The following is a 22357-nucleotide window of genomic DNA, read 5'->3' as shown; positions in this document are numbered from 1 at the left end:
ATCGCGTCCAATGTCAAGACGAGTTCAACCGCGCGATCTCAACGTTACATTGAAAACAAAATCAGACATTGACACTCGGTAGCTTGCTAGGTCTGTCGGAGGCCATTACCGCGTCGTTACGTGACAGACTATCATTTTGTCCCACACCGTTACTCCGATATAATTGCATTTAATAGCACGTCGAATGATGCACGCGAAAGAGGGCACGATACGTTTGGAATAACATCAACAAACTTTATCGAGACGATAAAGAATTGGCCAACGCGTGGAAACACACGAACTCGGACTGATAACGCAGATCGTTTCGTCTGTAAACAGTATTCGTGGTACTGTCGGCCCTGAACAGTTCTACGTTCGCGTGGAACGCATCACGTACTCGATAGATTTTCATTTCCATCGATTATTCTATGGAAATGATGCCTTAAACCGGCATTGATTATTCGCGACGCTTATCGAAGGACGGGATATTTAAATTGAACAGCTCGTTAGTCAGTAGTTTCGTGCGGCCTTCTCAATTACACGCACAATTCGAAGAAGTCTGCCTGAGAACAACGAGTTTAATTCCATCGTCGTGTCGTGGGATATTAGTTTTTTTTTTCCCCCTCCCCTCGCGATGATGAGTGTTTATATTTCATCGACGTTGTTTACTCTTCGCGCCGCTGCAGGTAGTTTGAATCACGACGCTTGATTAAACCGGAATTAGAAGATTGAAAATTCTCGATGTACTTGCGGATACCAATTGCAATAGAAACGCGATCGACGGTTTTCGATCGATGAAAATTTCGCTTCATTGTGCTCGAGCAACGTATAATTAACCCTTAATTGGTACCGTGAGTGAACATTCACTCGAGAGAAATTTTTATGCATCCTTTTATTATTTCATTGTATTTAATTTTTCTACTGATAAACTTTGGCGTTGAAGAGAATATAGTTTTCCGTATTTAAACGATTATTAGATTTCATCGAGGTTTTGCAAAACGATAGTCCGCAAAAATCGAATAAAATTTCGCGTTGTTTTTTATCGATATATGTGCAATCCAGGGTCCCGATGCTTCTCGAGAGTGGGATTCGTGGGTTTGGGCAACATGGGTGGCCACATGGCAAGAAACCTGTTGAAGAAGGTGACGAGCTACTCGGAGTCACGCAGTATTCCGTAGAATTTCTTTTAAAGTAACATTTCGTTTGTCAATAATCGCATTGCAGGGCCATCAGTTGGTCGTTTACGATATAAACGAATCAGCAGTGTCGAATTTAAAGGCGGCGGGCGCTCACGTTGCCTCGAATCCTGCGGACGTAGCGAAAGACGTCGAAATTGTTGTCTCCATGTTGCCATCCAACGAGCACGTTCTGAACGTTTATAATGGCGATAACGGCTTATTGAGGTAAATTAGCGGTCGTAACTGTCACGCAGGTTATCTTTCATAGCTTGTGCTTGCAGGTCAGCGAAAAGAAACAGTCTACTAATTGACAGCAGCACGGTGGATCCGTTTGTGTCACAGACTCTAGCAGAGGAGGCTGAAAAGTCTGGAGTTAGCTTTATAGACTGTCCAGTGTCTGGAGGTGATGATATAGAACGATGTACTGTGCAAAGATCGAAAGTTGCCCACGAGTCAAATATTCCCCAGTCATATTATTATTATTAGCTATATCAATTGAGTCGATCCACACTAAGCACTTTGAGGCATACTTTGGAGAAGATTAGGCGGAGTTATTGACTCTTCTGGGTTGTTGACAACTTTCGATCCGTGCACAGTACTTGAAGGACCGTGTAAAATTCCTATTATTTGTTTAAACAGACTTTTTGGAACAACCTCTAAGATAAACTAGAATTTTTCTCGAACGTCGAACAATATTATTATAATCTACATCCACGACAGGTGTTAACGCTGCCAAAGATGGCGTCCTGACGTTCATGGTGGGGGGATCGAAAAGAGATTTTGAGCTCGCTGAACCTCTTCTAATGTCAATGGGATCGAAGATAATTCATTGTGGGAACGTGGGAATGGGTCAAGCGGCGAAATTGTGCAACAATATGCTTCTGGCTGTCAGCATGATCGGTACAGCGGAGGCGTTTAACCTTGGACAGAAGTAAAACGCGAGTTTAGTGAATCATGCGCGATTGGTATAATCGTTTCACTAAAGTTCTCGTGTTTCAGGTTGGGTTTAGACGCAAAGGTGCTAGCCAACATCGTAAACTCGAGTAGTGGTAGATGCTGGTCCTCCGAATTGTACAATCCTGTCCCTGACATTCTCGACAATGTACCGAGCTCCAAAAATTACGAGGTATGTATTTTTAACCACTTTAGTATTTTTCATACCAGTCGAATTGTTTTAACAAAAGAAAATATTTTATCTGAAAACATTGGTGCTGTATGACGCGTCTCTCTGCGAACAAATTTATCGAAAATTAATTGAAAACGGTGAAGTCGACACTATACGGCCCGTCAAGCACTTTTCAATACGCATTGTTTTATTAATGAAATTTTGTAATATTCTGGTCCTAGATTTTTGTAATTGAAATGAAAATACATTTCCGAATGTTCCTTCGCTAATTATTTTCGACTTACGCAACATTTTGGCTTGTTTTGATTTTTTTTTTTTTTTTTTTATACTGAAAAAGAAAAATTCGGTTTAATTTTTTTGGTATATTCGATTTATGTTACTCCAAAACCTTCAAAGATAAAAGACTTTAATTTATTTTCAATTCTTGACTCAATTCTTGAAAAACATAAGTAATTTAAAAGTAATATACACAAATTTTTGTCCGGATAGAAATTTTACGTCGATAAACCTTTCATTGATTATTCTTTTTCGTTATCGAGATGATAATGTACCCATGTTTTGCATGTAATTGCACATATTTTGCATATTCACGCCTATGATGCGTGCTTAATCATCCGCAATCTAGTTATGAGCCAACTGTTACAGTAATTGCATCAATGTCATTATATATGTGAACTTCTTTATTTGTTTTTCAATTATATAAGCGCCACTATCCAATGTAACGTGTAAAAGTAAAGAAACCGAACATAAATCTTTCAAAACTTTTCAAAACAAAATCTTTCAAAAACAAAAATTCCTATATTCTATAGAAAAATAAGGTATCATTAATTTACTTTTCATTTTCTGCCAATATTCTCTTTAAAATTATATATTTTAAAATACAATTATACATAATCTACAACTAATTACCATACATTGACATATAATATTTAACCGTTGAATTAATTTTTAATAAATTTCTGTGCATAACTGTTCTCTGATCTTATGGCGTTAATATTTATAAGTAAAATATTGTGTTTCATTTTTCCATCCAGGATAGAAAATATTAACTATGAAAAATAAAAAGAGACGTTTCACATATATACTATCTAGACCAGTAAACATTGTTATGGTATTTCATTGAAAAAATAAAATATGTATCCTTCTTTAATGATCGTTCGAGTAAAGACTAATTATTTTTATTTAATTACAGAATGGTTTCAGTACAGCTTTAATGGCTAAAGACTTGGGACTGGCACAGTTTGCTGCTACTAAGGTGGAAGCAACTATTCCCTTGGGTTCCTTGGCCTACCAAATCTACAGGACTATTATAGCACATGGATTTTCAAAAAAAGATTTCAGTTTCGTTTATAAGTTTTTGAAAGGAGAAAAGTAACAATGTGTGTGTTCATACTGGATTTTTAAAAATCTGAAGTAATGCTCAATCTTGTTAAATTATACATCTAATTGTAAGTACACAAATGTTATTGAATTAAATGTTTATTCTTCTAAGCTTAATATACATAAACTTGAGAGTATATAAGTCGGTCTGCTTAATAAACTTAGTCCAAAGCATCTTTTTAAAATTAACAAAAGAATGTGCCAGTATACTGGGGGGTCATTACCTTCCGTACTTGCCGCAAGAACAAAGATAGCAAATACATTAACCCAAAAGAAGAATAAAAGAAGAATACACTGCTATTCTTACGATTGCACCCCCATCCACGGCAGAATGCCCAAGTTTATCGAGAAAGAGTTCAATGTCTTCTACACTAAATGAACATTGAATGCACTGCTGTACGTTAGAATATTTCCCCATCTACGGCACTAAGTCCAAGCTTGTCGAGAAATAATGTACCTCAGACATGTACACCTATTACACATAAACGAGGTAAAAAATAGACCTATCGTTAGTGGGCTGACCGCTATCGCTGTACCACGAGTGTCTTATAACATGAGATACACTCTTCCATAGTGGAACAAAATGTTAAAAAGATCATGCATCAAATTGTAAGAGGATCCTCGTAAGAAGGCTTTAATCTTCGTAATAATTTCAATGAGTCGATGATCAACAATGACTTATGGTCACTGGTGGTCAACAGTGAGGTTGACATCAAGATCAGCGGTCCAGTGAAGATTCAGAAATGGTCAAGAGGTGGGACCAATCGAAATAGTCTTGTTCTCTAGGTCAAGTGGTTCTTAATTCTTCACGTTGACACTGTCTCCCCACTCTTCGACTTCCCCACTCGAAGACTACCGCTAGACATATCCCTCAGTACCCCTGGAGCATCCAGGGGAATCGGGTCTCGCGGGCCGAAGTCAGGCCATTCGTGGAGCGCTGACCACTGGGGACCAGGAGTGACCAGGAGTGACCAGGAGTGACCAGGAGTGACCAGGACTGACCAGAGCTGACCACAACTGACCACTACTGGCCAGTGCTGACCAGTGCAGATCCGACTACTGACCACTACTGACCACTACTGACCAGTGCCGGACCGTGATGACCACTGGTAAGAACTATTTAAAATTGCTCTCCCCTCTTCTATTTTGTCGTTTGATACCAATAGAACGTTATGGAACTGTCCATCGCTTTTGCTAAATTACGAATCGTTTCTTATGTTACAGCTGGACCTTTGGTGCTTCCTTGGTAATGGTAACTAATGCTCAACAAGTAGTAAGCCCACTTTACTTATTTATATTATTATCACAAAATTGACCAGTTTACTTTATTTGTTTGGTCATAATTCAATGTTGCTTGACTGTCCGGTTTTATCTGATTATTATGTCTCCCTCCTCTATTTCTACTACTGCCTTATTTTTTGAATTGGCATGATTGTATTGAATCATATACCATTTTTATTTGCATATTATTTTATGAATTTTGTTAACTCATGTATAATTTTTGTTTGCCTGCTATTTTATGGATTTCAATGTCACTAATTAGAATAAGATTTTTATTCCTCTGCTATTTCGCTAAGATATTTGGTTTAATTCTTGGATATTTTCACTCTTTGATTTCATCGTTGGTTTTTTAATTCTACTCCTTCTTTGTTTCTCTTCGTCTTTGTTTGTATGGTTCTTCAGATAATTTTTGCAATCGTTTGCTATTTTACTTCGACATTATACTCTCGTTACGCAAGTATAGGTAGAATATGTTGTTTGTATCATGTGTAAATTTTGTACATTTCCTTAGGTAGGTTTAACATCGAGAATCTTATAGATTCTCACTCTTTTAGTTTAGTTTGCATGGTGTTTATCAAATTTCCTTTCGTATGTCACTTAATACTTTGTTTGTATCATGTGTAAATTTTGTTCATTTTCTTAGGTAGGTTTAACTTCTAGTTTAGTTTGCATGGTGTTTATCAAATTTCCTTTCATATGTCACTAATATGGGTATCAATTTTAGTTTCAGATTATTCGCAGGGACATCGAAGTAAGACACCACAACAACGCCGAGCGACATTTAATTCTAAGTCGATTAGATTTAAGCTTCGTCGCGAATCTTAAAATTAACGTCGAAGATTTCTTTATTGTACATATTTCCGCGTCCTACCAAACAATTATTAAACAAGTAGCTTCTTCTCTCGTTATTTCATTCCTTGCTTCGGTCACCACTGTTTCATCGATTGAAACATGTGATCGGCCGTGTATCTGGTCCGAAAGATCTAATCACCTTCCCTTGGTAAGCTTGATTGAGGGAAAACGGCACTTCGCTGGAAGGTGTGGAGTTTCCGTATTCTGCGGAAACGCATACCTTCCAGCGGAAGTCGACCCTGTTTCAGGTACTCTCTCTTTGTCAGACAGCCTAAGTCGGGTCCTTCGGGCTCCCGGCGGGTTGCGTTGGAGAAATGGAGACCTCGACTCGGGGTTGCAGTTCTCTGTTTTCTTGTTGAGATCGAGTTAGCAAGGGCAGTAGGTTCGATCCTCGGATCCGCTGCACGGTTCAGCGTCGCGTCGCGTCGCGTATCCCACGATTTAGCTTCATCCCTCTTTTTAACCACATAATTGCTTGGTACAACTAACATCCAAGGAACTTTGTTTCCTTCTATCGTCCGAATTTTAGCTTCAACTTGACTAGACTTGAGCTTCGACGTTAATTTTAAGTCCCTATTGTATGCGTCTCCCAATATTGCCAAGTAATTATTTAGCAAGTAGCTTCTCTCGACTCGTTCTCTCGTTTCTTGCTTCGGTCACCACTGTTTCGTTGAACAAAACATGTGATCGGCCGTCCAGTTTGTCCGAAAGATCTAGTCGCCTGCCAATGATAGATCGATTTCTAGAAATAGAAATCAATCTACCAAGGGTAGTGTTGATTCGATCCGAAGATCTGCTGCACGGTTCAGCATCGCGTCGCGTCGCGTCTCCCATAATTTAGCTTCACCCCTTTTTAAACGAAATAATTACTTGGCACAACTAAACTAGAAGATCGAAGGAACATTGCTTCCTTCTATCTTTCTAGTTTAGTAATCTAGCTTGTAAGAATGTAAAAGGGAGATCGATGGAACTTCGATTCCATCTATCTCCCTTCGGGTCTCCACTCGCAGCAACCTCCTCGTGGTGAGACCTGGGTAATATTATTTACCGTTTAATTAATAATCGTATCGCTCTTAGCTGGGCAATGCAATTATTAATTAAAAACTAAATAATATTAGCAAATTGGCTGCGATCCGCTTTGCATAGGTCATCAGAAATATAGAGCTTCTTCGCTAGATTAGCTTTGATTCTCATTGATTTATCAAAAATTCTAGAGTATTGTCACCGACGAGGTATACGAGTAGATCTTTCACCCAATGTATTTTTTTGGCCCATTTTTATGGGGTCTCGAAACCCCATTACTAACAGATTCAACACTACAGCTATTTGACTATCAATACTAATTCAGTGAATAGTTTCTCAACTGACCGCCATACATGAGAAGAGGATGCTAAAATCACCTCCGAATTTTCAGGTTGGTATGGCAGTCAGATTGGGCCATGAAAGTCCATAAGGTGAAAAGTCTACTCGTATACCTCGTCTGTACCACCATTATCACACGGAAAACTGGTGCCTGAAGGAAACTGCCCTACTATCTACACACACTAATGCATAGCTACCTTGTATATGACTTCTGGCGCTTCGTATAGCTTTGGGGATTCCAGGAAGAAATAGTTGATTCTAATGGTCTTCTACAATAGTGAATGTATTTCATTAAAATTTATTTTCGAAGTAGAGCTTATGGATACCTACAAAAAAGTATTAAACAACATTTCCGTAGATCGTTGAACAAATTTATTAAAAATGGGAAACAAATTTGAAAGAAAAATCGACAGGGGACAAAAATTAAAAAATTTCAAATCATTATAAAAAAATTATTACTTCTGAAATCCTACGCACTTTCGAGAAAAGGAATTCTTTGCCGAAAATATAACGTGTGGCCTGAAATGTTTCTATATTATCATTTTCTGCCTCACTTCCTCTTGTGTTCATTTCTGTAACCTGTTGGTAATATTGCGAGTGACACGAAATGGTAAAATGGTGGAAAATGGTGTAGTGACGGAACAATGGACCGAAAAAACACATTGAATGTCTACTTGTATACCACATCTGTAATTTTATATTAGTAATAAGAGTTCAATATATTTTTCAATCGTAAATGATTGGTGGCTTCATCTAGCGACGAGGAGAGCGAACTTTATCTCGACACACTTGGACGCTCTGCCGTAGATGGCGGTGTAAGCGTTAATATTATACTAGACATTTTTTATTATAAAAATAAGCATTGAACTATGCTTATTAAATAAATCGACTAGTATAATCTCAACTTAATGTGTATTAGGCGTGTCTCTATGTGAAACAATATTCTGCATTATCCGCAGCGCAAAAGGCAAACCATTTCGGTAAGAATAACAATCCTCCAATAAACATTTAAAAAGAAACGAACGATCGACTCGAGTATCGCGCTCGCCGTAGTAAATATTCTAAAAAATCGTTTACGGAATTTCTGTACGGTAAAGCTCTTGCAACGCCGCGATGAAAATATATAATATTCCGCAGTTCGTTTGACTAGCGCGGTACACCACCATTACTGTCACTCAAGGAGTTTTTGTGGCTAGACGAGGACGAGAGGGCAGTGCAGTTTGGTGCAGCACTGTGGCACCCGTGCAGTTGGAGCGTTTCTGTTGGCGTGCATTTTTCTCAGCCGCGACGGTTGTCGGTCGTGAAATCTCGTAAACAATCGTACAACCTGAACGCGATTTACCGCCGTTTTTCCACGATCGTTCCCGACGCGAAAGGCCGCGCGGGTGTGTCGTTAGTGTTACACGTGTTCCTTACGTACGCGCAGTGTGTTTCGTGAAGAGAAGAGGCCAGGACACACACGTACGCGGAACTCTGCGCTCGTGAACGAGGAAAAGAGAGGAAAAACGACGACGAAGAGGAGGAAGAAGAAGCAGAAGATGAGCAAGACGTGCGCCCGCTGCGAGAAAACGGTCTACCCGATCGAGGAGCTCAAGTGCCTCGACAAGGTAAAGTTTCTTCGTCCGGCTGCCAAAATTCGTATCAAGGATCGAGATTCGTATAAATTATTTTCGAATCGCGAAATATCTGCTGTATTTAAGAATCCTTTACAACGTTCCCGGCCCGTACGTTCGCGAGCTAAATTTTAGGTTAATTCGTGGTTTGTACCTTTACCGTTTCTTCGCGATTTTATTGTCCGGAGAGACTTCGCCGATCCTCGACGCGCACGCGATGGAACGAAGCGAACTTTGCTCGGTACTTCGGAAAATAAATCGTAATCTTCCACGCGAGATAAGAGTGTTCCGTCGGCTACGGATTGACAGAATATCGTTCGAGTATCAATTTTCCCCAAACGGTCGCGCGGTCGGTGACGTCTTTGGGCCATAGTCTGCCCCGTATCTCGGAAACTGTTCTTTTCTGGCCGTTTCTTGGGAACGATCGCGGTGGACACGGCCGTGGAGACGTTTCGCAGCGGATCGTGGGATGTACCGTTCTCGTTTAGCACTGCTTACTGAAGCGTTCTATTCCATTCGGCATAATTGTCTGTTGCTTGGCTCGTCCCCTGGCGTAGTGTCTCCAGCGACAAAAGCAAACAAATCTGAAGACGATGTACGAATTCGTACATACAATGTTTCTTTACGACGCTTACGCCGAACAAACTAATATACAGGGTGTTCGACCAACCCTGGGAAAAATTTTAATGGGGGACTCTAGAGGCCAAAATAAGACGAAAATCAAGAATACCAATTTGTCGATGGAGGCTTCGTTGAAAAGTTATTAACAATTAAATTCAAAAATTTCAAATCGTTTTGGAAAAATTATTTTCGGTTGCGGGGGTCAATTACAATCATTTTTGGTCATTACACATACCTCCGAAATCCTAACCACTTTCGAGAAAAAAAATCGGATAGGTGGTGAAATTTTTCGACGAAAAAAAAATTTTTCAAATCGTTCTGGAAAAATTATTTTCGGTTGCGGGGGTCAATTACAATCATTTTTGGTCATTACACATACCCTCGAAGTTCTACCCACTTTTGAGAAAAAAATTCGAATAGGTACTGAAATTTTTAGACGAAATTAAAAAATTTCAAATCATACTAAAAAAATTATATTTAGTTGCAGGGGTCAATTGCAAGCATTTTTGGTCAACAGACATACCCCCGAAATCCTAACCATTTTCGAGAAAAGAATTCCTTACCGAAAATATAATTTCAGGCATGTAATGGTCACTACAAAATTTCGTGCGTATCTTTAAAACGTCATAACACCTGAACGGATTGGACGATTTTAATGTTCAAAAAGCCAAACGCCGCGTATTTTAGTGTAGAATATGTAGCAATTATAAAAATATTCGAAAAGTTGTTCCTTGACCCCGTAATGTTAGAAAAACCCCATAAAAATGGTCCAATTTTCAAACAGCCATAACTCCTATAATAGTGAATATATTTCAATGAAACTTTTTTCTGAAGTAGAGCTCATGGGTACCTACAAAAAAGTATTAAACAACTTTTCTGTAGGGCGTCAAACAAAATTACTAAAAATGAAAAAGGAATTTTTAAGAAAAATCGACAGGGTACGTGCTGAAATTTTTCGACGAAAAAAAAAATTTTTAATTAATTCTGAAAAAATTATTGTCGGTTGCGGGGGTCGATTACAATCATTTTTGGTGAATACACATACCCCCGAAATCCTACGCATTTTCGAGAAAAAAATTCAGTACGGTCGGAACTTTAAACGTTAATAACTTTTTAACAAAGCCTCCATCAACAAATTAGTATTCTTGATTTTCGTCTTATTTTGGTCTTCAGAATCTCCCATTCAAATTTTTCTCAGGGATGGCCGAACACCCATTTTTTTTTTTTAACACTAGATTTACGGAAACCAGATTTTGGGGATTTGACGGATGTCAGATTCCATATTTAAAATCGTAGAGCGCGTAAATATTATTTTTTAACAACTTATGTTGAATTTGTTTGATGCAATGACATGAATACATATTCTAATTAAAAGAAAAATCGTATTTTGAGGTAATCGCCAACATGAAAGGTATCAATAAATATACGTGCGATCAATGCTCGTAAATCTTGTGTTAAATGACGTTACTGTTAGCGAGAATGCTGTAAAATATCGAATGAACCATTGAGCTATTCAATATTTTCAATAAGACAACTGACCTCGTAGTCATTGTTTTGAGAGGGTATTCTTCTCTATACTGTAATTTTGTAATGTTTTCTTTTGCATAATATTATTAAAAGGTCGAGGATAAATACAGATGTGGAAAATTGTCATAACAATTAACGCGTTAATATTCGTTCGTTTCTTGTTAAATATTCCATTCTATCGTTCAATTGCTAATTGTTACTTAGTGTGTATCGAATAGAAGTTGCGTGTCTTTCATTCAAAATTTCATTCAAAATTTCAAATAAGAATTTTAGCTCAGCTTTGTAGTCTATCCAAAGGTTGTGAAATATTTCATGGCATAATTGAAATATTCATGTCAATTTAACCCTTTTAATACCAGCGCCATCTATGCGTATTTGCATAACAAGTTGTGGATATCAGCACCATCTATAATCGGTGTAATGTAATAAGTTGTGGACACCAGCGCCTGCTATAAGTGCGTCGCGTAACTATAATACCACCCTTATTTTCAAATACAGGTAACCCTTCTATAACACGGTAGATAGGTTCCTAGAAAATTCCGTGTTGTGTGAAACCGTGTTATATGAGACCCGGAGCCAGTACAAAAAGGGGAGTTACGTTCCGAAAATTTATTACATACAAATATTTTTGTTTTACTCTACATAAGCAACTTAATTTTTATGAAAAATATAAATGTGTGTATAACACAAAACAAAACAAAAAAAATATTTTAATTTAACGCAACCTTAATTTAATAAATTATAGTTTTGTTTATATTTTTTCATGTAAAGCCACTGTAGTTCATTATTTTAAGGTAATTTAGTTTTTGAATATGTTAAGCAAAAATCATGTTAGCCAGTGCTGTAGAAGTACAGTGTTGTACAAAGGTTTTCGCAATTTTCTTATCGTGTTATAGCGAAACCGTGTTGTAGGAGGGCTACCTGTACCTTAAATTTTTCACAATTTGATCTAGATTGCGATAATAATATTTTTAAAGAGGTCAGTTGTTTGCTATAAAGATAGAAAGAAGATATTAATATAAAAGGTTGAAGGTTAACGAGTAATGGACGGGCAGTGTATCTTTTATTCGTTATCGATGTTTGTATCTAGATAAAAATTTTGCTCAGCTGTGTTTTGTGCTCCGTATACCGTGAAGTCATCCTAATTAACGACTTTCGTATGCAGATATGCAATCAATCGTGATAAGCGTCTTCGAGTTCCACGAAACCATTGGCGTGCAAATATTTAAGTTTCCAGGGGACATTATAACCACGAACATAAAGATGACGTGTTTCAATGCCGTTTAACATCCTCGCGGCGTAACAACATCGTTAGGCGAGTTTATTTCGAAGGAAGTGTTCGAGACAGTGTGTATCGACGTTCTGTTGAGAACTGCACGTGCTCGGTTAATTACTATCGGCGCGGTAACTAATGATCGCGCATAGTCGCACAGTAGACTGAATCGAAGATCTTTTTAAATCTAAATCATAAAAAACATCGTAATGAAAATTTAACCGAAAATCATTGGGGAATAATTTCTTCTTTATTTAAAAATTTAATTGTCTTGCTAAATAGATAAATAACTGTTTATATGATAAATTCGAAACGAGTAATTCTTACACTGTCGATCAATTAGATTATATTTTAGATCCTCGTAAAAACATACTACAAAATATATAATTAAAAAATAATGATTGAATTTATCATTCTATAGAGTTCCACCTAATTTGAGCACCATAAATACTTGATTTGTTTTTAATGGTAGAGTATCAAAATATTAGTAGTTCGGAACGAGTAAATATTGATTGAAAATAATATTTCCAGAACGATTTGAAATTTTTTAATTTTGTCGAAAAATTTCATTCCTTCTCGAAAGTGGGTAGGATTTCGAGGGTATGTCTAATGACCAAAAATTATTGTAATTGACCCCCGCAACCGAAAATAATTTTTCCAGAACGATTTGAAATTTTTTAATTTAATTTTGTTAATAACTTTTTAATGAAGCCTCAGTCAAGAAATATTCTTGATTTTCGTCTTATTTTGGACTCTAATCTCCCATTCAAATTTTTCCCAGGGGGTAAATCTTTGAATAACGAATATACATATACATATTTTTAAATAAATTGATTGTTGTTAAATTCACTGATGGATTTTCTTAGTATTAGGGTAAAAATTCTTTGGAATTGTATAATATATGTAAATCTTTGAATAACGAATATACGAATGCATATTTTTGAATAAATTGATCGTTAATAAATTCATTGACGGATTTTCTTAAAATTGTAATTCGTTCGAAAATAAAATTCCCCGAACTTTGATCCTCGAGTCCATCGATCCACGGACGTTGACCGGCGAGTTTCGCGATTTTCAAGCGTGCAACCGTCCCGAACAGGATTATAGGCAGAAACACGTACCGGTTACAATTTATTTAACGCACGGATCGAGTTAACGAGACTAAATCACGTAGGCGGCATACTGCGCCGGAAAACGAGCTCCGAGGGCAGACGGCAGAAGATTCTGGCCTCCTAAATTTGGATGTATCGGGATACGCGATCGCCACGTTGGTTTTCTAAATTCTCTCTCCGTCCATCTTTGTATTCCCGTCCCAGTTCGTATATTTTAAGCATCTGTGGTCCACGAATCTATCCACCATCGTGTACTATTAATTTTTTATTTATGTTTCTTACTAAGAAGAGTCTAAGAGTCACACTTTGTACACCGATAGATTTCGATAAGAAGAGTGGAAGATTTTCGTGGCATCGATTTAACCAAAACTTTGTATACTGATAGATTTCGATCGTTTATGGAAATATTTTCTTATAGGGTCGGGGACTCAATATTCTTCAAATTATTTACATTTAAAGGATTTTAATAGACTCAAGAACTTTGTCAATGAAGAAATTCTATGGTTAACATTGTGGTCCAGCGTTAGGGTACCAAAATCCTACACAGTTGGCCCGTGTTCGAATCTTCCGGTCGAGCAGCGTAGTTTTTCCTTTTTATTTGCATTTAGTTGTTGGGATTAATCAAACTGTGCATGAAAACATCCGTGTTAAATGAATTTTATTGCAAATATATTTTATAATAATAACAATAGTTTATGACGCAAGAATATTGTTTTCTATTGAATTATAGTAAAAATTAATACATTCACTGCCAGATCAAAACAGTATAATATTTTGCAGAAATAAAATTTTTGTTTAAAACTATTGTAAGCTATATAACCTAAAATTTGTTTCAGTACTTATTTTAGTAACCTTGTTAAAATTCACAAATTCTATCCAAATTCATTTCTCCCAACGTCTTAACTTGAGAATTAATTTTTCTAATATTATAGTGGTGAATCCTGTCACCCATATACAGGGTGTTCGGCCACCCTTGGGAAAAATTTGAATGGGAGATTCTAGAATCCAGGAATATCAATTTCTTGATTGAGGCTTCATTAAGAAGTTGTTAACAAAATTAAATTGAAAAATTTCAAATCATTCTGAAAAAATTATTTTTGATTGCGGGGGTCAATTATAATCACTTTTGGTGAATACACATTCCCCTGAAATCCCACTCACTTTTGAGAAAAAAATTCGAAAAGGTACTGAAATTTGTAGATGAAATTAAAAAATTTCAAATCATACTAAAAAAATTATATTTAGTTACAGGGCTCAATTCATCATCATCATTTTTGGTCATTAGACATACCCTCGAAGTTCTACCCACTTTTGAGAAAAAAATTCGAATAGGTACTGAAATTTTTAGACGAAATTAAAAAATTTCAAATCATACTAAAAAAATTATATTTAGTTACAGGGGTCGATTACAAGCATTTTTGGTGAATAGACCTACCCCCGAAATCCTACGCATTTTCGAGAAAAAAATTCTTTACCGAAAATCTAATGTGAGGCCAGAAATGCTTCGAAATTTCATGCGAATCTTTAATGTCATAACTCTTGAACGGATTGGACGATTTTAATGTTTAAAAAAGCAAACGACGCGTATTTTAGTGAAGAATATGTAGAAATTATAAAAATATTCGAAAAGTGGATCCTTGACCCTGCAAAATGAGAAAAACCTCATAAAAATGGTCCAATTTTCAAACAGCCATAACTCCTACAATAGTGAATATATTTCAATGAAACTTTTTTCTGAAGTAGAGCTCATGGGTACCTAAAAAAAAGTATTAGACAACTTTTCTGTAGGGCGTCAAACAAAATTACTAAAAATGAAAAAGGAATTTTTAAGAAAAATCGACAGGGTAGGTGCTGAAATTTTTCGACGAAAAAAAAAATTTTTAATTAATTCTGAAAAAATTATTGTCGGTTGCGGGGGTCGATTACAATCATTTTTGGTGAATACACATACCCCCGAAATCCTACGCATTTTCGAGAAAAAAATTCAGTACGGTCGGAACTTTAAACGTTAATAACTTTTTAACAAAGCCTCCATCAACAAATTAGTATTCTTGATTTTCGTCTTATTTTGGTCACTAGAATCACTCCCATTCAAATTTTCCCCAATGGTGGCCGAGCATCCTACAGGTGACGTGGCAGTGAAAGTGTTAAATTCGATAAACATCTTCTCGTCTTCTTATCAAGAACTTAAATACCGAAATATCATAAAGCAATACCAACTTGAAATTTCGATTCGAATCGATACTTCCTATCGACTGTTTTCTCATTGAGTCGATTTGTTATCAACGATAGTATCAGTATCGATTCGATTGCTAACTGTAAAACCGGATCCATCGAATCTCTGGGCCACGTTTCTTGTGGCGTCATTGGAAACCATAAACTCGAGTTTTTCCTCGTCCGTGCATATCTTCTCTCGTAACTCGCCGTCTCTACCGAACGGCGTACAAGAAGCTCCTTTCTCTCTCCACCTCTGCATCGCGTTTTTCTTTTTCGCTCTTTCTGCGTCTGACTATTTCCGCCCATCTTCTGCGCCCCGCAGGAAGGCTTCCGTAAGAGCAAGCGAGAGGAAAAATATCGCGTGAGATGCTTACGCAGTCAACGGGGCGTAGAGTCGAATTAAAGCGCACGACGGACAATTAAAGCGAGGCGAAGTTTAATCAAGAAAAATTTCTAATTACACAGTCGCGTACGAGCCGAGCTTCCCGTGTTCCCTCCGAGCGGAAAGTTTCCTCGCTCGTGCTCGAGCCAGAAATTTTATTCGAAACGGTAACATTTTATTCCTCTCTACAAATAAATATTCGAATAAGAATTTAGTCAGAAGTAAACACGTAGTGAAAACATACGTTGGTGCTACTAAACAAGTGAAAAGAAATTATTGGCATAAATAGTTTCATCTTGCAGATGAAATATTCGATTAAAACGGATTTATTTGAATAATGATCTTACGTGAATATTTATTCGAATAATGCAACCAACAGTAAATCAGAAGTTTTTAGCCATTGTCAGAAATTTTGGCAGAAATTCATGGGTGTTGAGTGCACAACAAACGACAATAATATAAATTTCAATAACTGTTTTCATAGCAAAGTCAAGTTCAAAAATATTAACGTAGATCTTTTGTTTCATATTATAGGGGACGCATGTAGTTTTACTAAAAAATCGTTAGATTTACAGTAGTGGAAATATAAATATAGGTGCAAGGATGCGTGATTAAAAAGAAATGTTAAACGCAGGCAGCAATAGGCTGATACGTTGCGGGCCAAGAATAGGTCGACGATATTTATCTACTTCTTTTATGCCAGCCGCGTATACTGCTGGAGATCGTTGAAGATAGTTCGTAGAACGTTGATTAATCGCTTACTATTAATACATTGTTTTAAAATGTCGAACATTCTTATCGATCCTGGACTATCATAATTAAATAATTGTATTTTGTTTTTCTTATTCCTTATATCTTCTCAATGAAGTTCCCACAGGTTATTATTGTAATTTAGTTTCTTTCAGTGAATTTATCCATCTGTTTATAATGAAAAGAAAATTTCTGTAATCGCGTAATAGATTTAAAATGAAAGAAAAATATACAGTGTTGGACATAAGTATTGGCACAGCATGGTTGTGGTGGTACAAATACTTATAATTGCATTTGAAGGAGAAGCTATTTGACATGATCATTTGTTATTTATTTTAATTTCTTACATAATAGAAGCAGTAATATAAATACATTGATTCACAAAACAATAACAAAAATGTATTTACGTACTATTGTCTACCCATAAAATGTTCAATAAATACATCTTTGTTATTGTTTTGTGAATCAATGTATTTATATTACTGCTTCTATTACGTAAGAAATTAAAATAAATAACAAATGATCATGTCAAAAAGATTTTCCTTCAAATCAATTTGTTTAGTAGTTATAAGTATTTGTACCACAACTGTGCCAATACTTGTGTCCAGCACTGTATTCCAACGGTTGAAGATATTTGATAAATCATCACGTATTTCTACGTTTATGGTTTTCTTTTCCTCTTTACTTAAAAGTCACGACAATGGCAAACGTTGATTCAAATTACGTACGTCTTTTGTATGCGTTAGTATTTTTGCTGAGAACAGAGACTTTCACCGGATTTAAAAGTGGTTTAAGATTTGTTCTATATTCGCGAATCTCGTTATCGAGTATAACACCGCCGGATTCGAATGGCGTCCTGTCTCGAACGTAACCGACTCGCATATGCGCCAGCCGCATCCTGGTGTAGCCGCAATTAATCCACGTCCCATTAATGAAGAGGAACCGCCCGCCAGTTTTTTTTTTACCACCCCCTTCATTGTTGCTTCCTTTTTTCTTGTTGTTGTGCGTGGCTATCGAATTAAGGCGTGGTCGCGAAAAATTTATTTCGACGTTCCGTGGTTCACACGCCGCGAACGTCCGCCATTTTAGCTTTCGACGAATTTGCCATTGAAATAAGATTAAAATCAATGAATTCAACGCCGAGGCGTGATTAAAGTCAGTTTCTTATTTGTAAATATACGTAAATATATAATATTCTATGATTTCCACCATTCGTTAGCAACGAAAATGGCGGCGGGACCGATTCCCTGAGCTCGAAAGTTAATTTTTCGTTCACTAGCACCGTTCTAGCGTTCGCTCCTCAAGAATAACAGGAGTTCGGTGAAATTGTAATCGAATTCCAAGCCGAGACTACTCGTTGCGTGGGTTTGGCATACGATTGCAACAGGTGGGAGTCATTCCCAACCTGTTGCGCCTACATCGTTTCAAAAATACGTCGATCCGCCGCGAACTATGGTACGTTCGCGGGAATTAAAACAGAAACGTTTCCGGTGCGCGTTCCTTTAAATATTATTATTAATGGAACGCATTGTTTTTGTATTTTTTCGACCGTCGCGTATCTGAGCGTCGAACGAACAATCTTGCGAGTGATAAGTCGCGTAGTCGTTAATTAATCAGGCACGGATTGTCAATTAAGCAAGCCAGATACATTAATTCTCGTTAGACTCGTTTGACCACCTTGCGCGATTTAAAGCAATTAAAGCCCCGTCGAACGCGCTCCCCTTGATTCTGATTTCGTGCAAACGTGTGCTCGACCTTTCTTGGGGGATGAAAATACAAAATTTTTTATTGGGAATTTTACAAAGTTAGTTTACATTTATATTTAACCCTCCATAACCCAACGTGATTTTAAAGTCACATACCCATTACATTATTTAAGTTTGAATTAATTCTATTGCCAATATGTACCAATTAAAGTATCAAAGAATTAATATGAAATAATTATTTTGTAATATCTCACACCAGGGTGAGTACAGTTGAAAATTTGTGTTTACTGAAACATATCTTCCAATTTATATCTCGTTGTTAGTATTTGTCAATGGTCATACTGTATAATTTTCTTTAGAGACCAAACATAATTTGGGCTATAGAGGGTTAACGAGACACAGGATTACACGTTTGGAGGAAGTGTCTTGAACGAGTGAAAATAATCATATTGGTGGTTAAAAATAATGAGAGAAATCGTACGCAAGAGTATTGTCGAGAACTTATTTACAATAATTAGTTGGATGTATAATTGAACGATGTTACGTTGCCGAGTCTCGACTGTTGTAAAATGTATACAGTGTAATGTATAAAAAATATGATGAATATTTAACAAGTGGAAAGTAGGATGTATACTGTTGCAATTCCAAAGAAAACTTCTACGTTTAACGAATTAATTTTTTCCTTTTTTTATTTCTATCGCAAATTATACAGTAGTATAATTATTACCAATATTAAGATTTTAAAACGAAGATTAACAAGGAAGCTCTTAATATTTGACATTTTTTAAATGAATTTTCAAATGTAATTTCTATCAAAATTAATCATTCTTTGCGTTACGATCGTTATTTCAATGTTTTAATATTGATATTTTCCACCCGACGATTAACAACGAATAGTAAACTCTCGATATTTAAAATTTTTTAAATCAATCTTTTGAAAAAAATTTGAAGTTCTTTGTTAATTATTTTAGTTCGAATTTTTTATGTATTTATTTTTATATTATTTCGTGAGTCTGCTTAGGTCTGATGCGTTAGGATCGTTGCGTGATCGCGAGATGTTATTATCCATCGAGAAGATTACGTTGCAAGAGGCAAGGAAAAGATTCTGAGGCAACAATGCCGAGATTCGCGGCGGGAATTTTAGAAGAATAAGCCTTTTACTTTCTAGGATCCGTGAATCGCGGTTTTAGCCATTAGAAATTTCTGTTATGCCAGCGATGCGACACGGCATCCGGTTGTTTCCCACTGGCCGTTGCGAAACCACGAATAATTATTCTGCGTACGCGTGTAACATCTACTAGACACCTTTTACTAGGAAAGAAAAAAGAAGAAAGATAGAAACAGCAACCTCTGCATTAACAATACGCATCGCGATAAAACAGTAAACGACAGAACGAGTTGCATTCTAAAACATACGCTATTGCCGCGTGACTGCTCCCCGATTGTAATTACTATTTCTGCTAACTACCCCAACATACTACACTAATTTATTTACTACCGAAGTTGCGAGCTCCTTTATCTACGAATTCCTGCATATTCAATAAAGTTCAAGGCAAGATAAGCCAGTAGAACGAAACCATCCGGTTGCAAGGTATTATATTCTCTTTGAAACAGTGCACAATTATTTTATTATCTTAACAAATAAATTTTCGTTAAAAATTTTACTTTTATTTAAAATTTATTTATTCGAAGGTTTAATGTACTTTGTCCCCCTCTCTATTAATTGTAAAAATTTCTTGGGGTCGAAGAATCAAGTGATGACCATTTTTCTAAATTAATTTACAATCTATAAAGTGTTCTGTACTTAGAGAATTATATATTTGTGAGCTGAAAGAAAGTATTGAATTTTACTTTCATTATCGAAAGATTGTAATTTTTTGTTTAATTTTTGAAGTAAAATTGACACTCGAATAGTAAAAAGTCGAATTCCTTCCACGCGAATGGTCGCTTTGCTGGTGTTTTCTTTTGCTTATAACAGTGCACATTTATTTTATTATTAAGAATAAAATAAAGCAATGCTAGGGGAAAGAATTTTAATTAAAAATTCTACTTTTATTTAAAATTTATTTATTCGAAGGTTTAATATACTTTGTCCCCCTCTCTATTAATTGTAAAAATTTCTCGAGGAAGAATCAAGTGATGACCATTTCTCTAAATTAATTTACAATCTATAAAGTGTTCTGTACTTTGAGAATTATATATTTGTGAGCTGAAAGAAATTTTGTATTGAATTTTACTTTCATTATCGAAAGATTGTAATTTTTTGTTTAATTTTTGAAGCAAAATTGACACTCGAATAGTAAAAAGTCGAATTCCTTCCACGCGAATGATCGCTTTGCTGGTGTTTTCTTTTGCTTATAACAGTGCACATTTATTTTATTATTACGAATAAAATAAAGCAATGCTAGGGGAAAGGATTTTAATTAAAAATTCTACTTTTATTTAAAACTTGTTTATTCGAAGGTTTAATGTACTTTGTCCCCCTCTCTATTAATTGTAAAAATTTCTTGAGGAAGAATCAAGTGATGACCATTTCTCTAAATTAATTTACAATTTATAAAGTGTTCTGTCCTTAGAGAATTATATATTTGTGAGCTGAAAGAAATTTTGTATTGAATTTTACTTTCATTATCGAAAGATTGTAATTTTTTGTTTAATTTTTGAAGTAAAATTGACACTCGAATAGTAAAAAGTCGAATTCCTTCCACGCGAATGGTCGCTTTGCTGGTGTTTTCTTTTGCTTATAACAGTGCACATTTATTTTATTATTACGAATAAAATAAAGCAATGCTAGGGGAAAGGATTTTAATTAAAAATTCTACTTTTATTTAAAACTTGTTTATTCGAAGGTTTAATGTACTTTGTCCCCCTCTCTATTAATTGTAAAAATTTCTTGAAGAAGAATCAAGTGATGACCATTTTTCTAAATTAATTTACAATCTATAAAGTGTTCTGTACTTTGAGAATTATATATTTGTGAGCTGAAAGAAATTTTGTATTGAATTTTACTTTCATTATCGAAAGATTGTAATTTTTTGTTTAATTTTTGAAGTAAAATTGACACTCGAATAGTAAAAAGTCGAATTCCTTCCACGCGAATGGTCGCTTTGCTGGTGTTTTCTTTTGCTTATAACAGTGCACATTTATTTTATTATTACGAATAAAATAAAGCAATGCTAGGGGAAAGGATTTTAATTAAAAATTCTACTTTTATTTAAAACTTGTTTATTCGAAGGTTTAATGTACTTTGTCCCCCTTTCTATTAATTGTAAAAATTTCTCGAGGAAGAATCAAGTGATGACCATTTCTCTAAATTAATTTACAATCTATAAAGCGTTCTGTACTTTGAGAATTATATATTTGTGAGCTGAAAGAAATTTTGTATTGAATTTTACTTTCATTATCGAAAGATTGTAATTTTTTGTTTAATTTTTGAAGCAAAATTGACACTCGAATAGTAAAAAGTCGAATTCCTTCCACGCGAATGATCGCTTTGCTGGTGTTTTCTTTTGCTTATAACAGTGCACATTTATTTTATTATTACGAATAAAATAAAGCAATGCTAGGGGAAAGGATTTTAATTAAAAATTCTACTTTTATTTAAAACTTGTTTATTCGAAGGTTTAATGTACTTTGCCCACCTCTCTATTAATTGTAAAAATTTCTTGAGGAAGAATCAAGTGATGACCATTTTTCTAAATTAATTTACAATCTATAGTGTTTGTTATTTTGAGAATTATATATTTATGAGCAGAAAGAAATTTTGTATTGAATTTTACTTTCATTATCGAAAGATTGTAATTTTTTGTTTAATTTTTGAAGTAAAATTGACACTCGAATAGTAAAAAGTCGAATTCCTTCCACGCGAATGGTCGCTTTGCTGGTTGCGTTGTTGGAAGAAACGCTCGTTGCGGAAACAATTGTTCGCGTAATTATTGTTCGTTAAATAACCACGATCTGTATAAGGACGCAGACGTTTCCTTCGTTGCAGTCGACGA

The 22357-nt window shown here is 35.7% G+C and overlaps 2 protein-coding genes across 5 annotated transcripts in view; both read left to right on the top strand.

Annotated features, from left to right (window-relative positions):
• The window catches only part of LOC143346908 (3-hydroxyisobutyrate dehydrogenase, mitochondrial), a 35057-nt gene extending 31263 nt beyond the window's left edge, over positions 1-3794 (top strand). Inside the window, exons 2-8 of one of the 3 annotated variants that reach the window (XM_076775595.1) lie at positions 635-665; positions 1042-1121; positions 1204-1382; positions 1439-1560; positions 1878-2088; positions 2157-2283; positions 3476-3794. In XM_076775595.1, the coding sequence (XP_076631710.1) occupies positions 1086-1121; positions 1204-1382; positions 1439-1560; positions 1878-2088; positions 2157-2283; positions 3476-3658 (858 nt within the window). In that variant the 5' untranslated portion in view covers positions 635-665; positions 1042-1085 and the 3' untranslated portion in view covers positions 3659-3794. The other 2 variants (XM_076775594.1, XM_076775596.1) reach the window with 2 other exon arrangements.
• Positions 3795-8279: 4485 nt separating this feature from the next.
• The window catches only part of LOC143346906 (LIM and SH3 domain protein F42H10.3-like), a 53434-nt gene continuing 39356 nt past the window's right edge, over positions 8280-22357 (top strand). For both annotated transcript variants that reach the window (XM_076775593.1, XM_076775592.1), the window contains exon 1: positions 8280-8765. In XM_076775593.1, the coding sequence (XP_076631708.1) occupies positions 8697-8765 (69 nt within the window). In that variant the 5' untranslated portion in view covers positions 8280-8696. The remainder of the gene's footprint in view (positions 8766-22357) is intronic.

Source organism: Colletes latitarsis, chromosome 10, assembly GCF_051014445.1.
Source record: "Colletes latitarsis isolate SP2378_abdomen chromosome 10, iyColLati1, whole genome shotgun sequence".
NCBI lineage: Eukaryota > Metazoa > Arthropoda > Insecta > Hymenoptera > Colletidae > Colletes > Colletes latitarsis.
The sequence above is the reverse complement of the archived record's forward strand: the minus strand, read 5'-3'. Positions and strand labels throughout refer to the sequence as shown.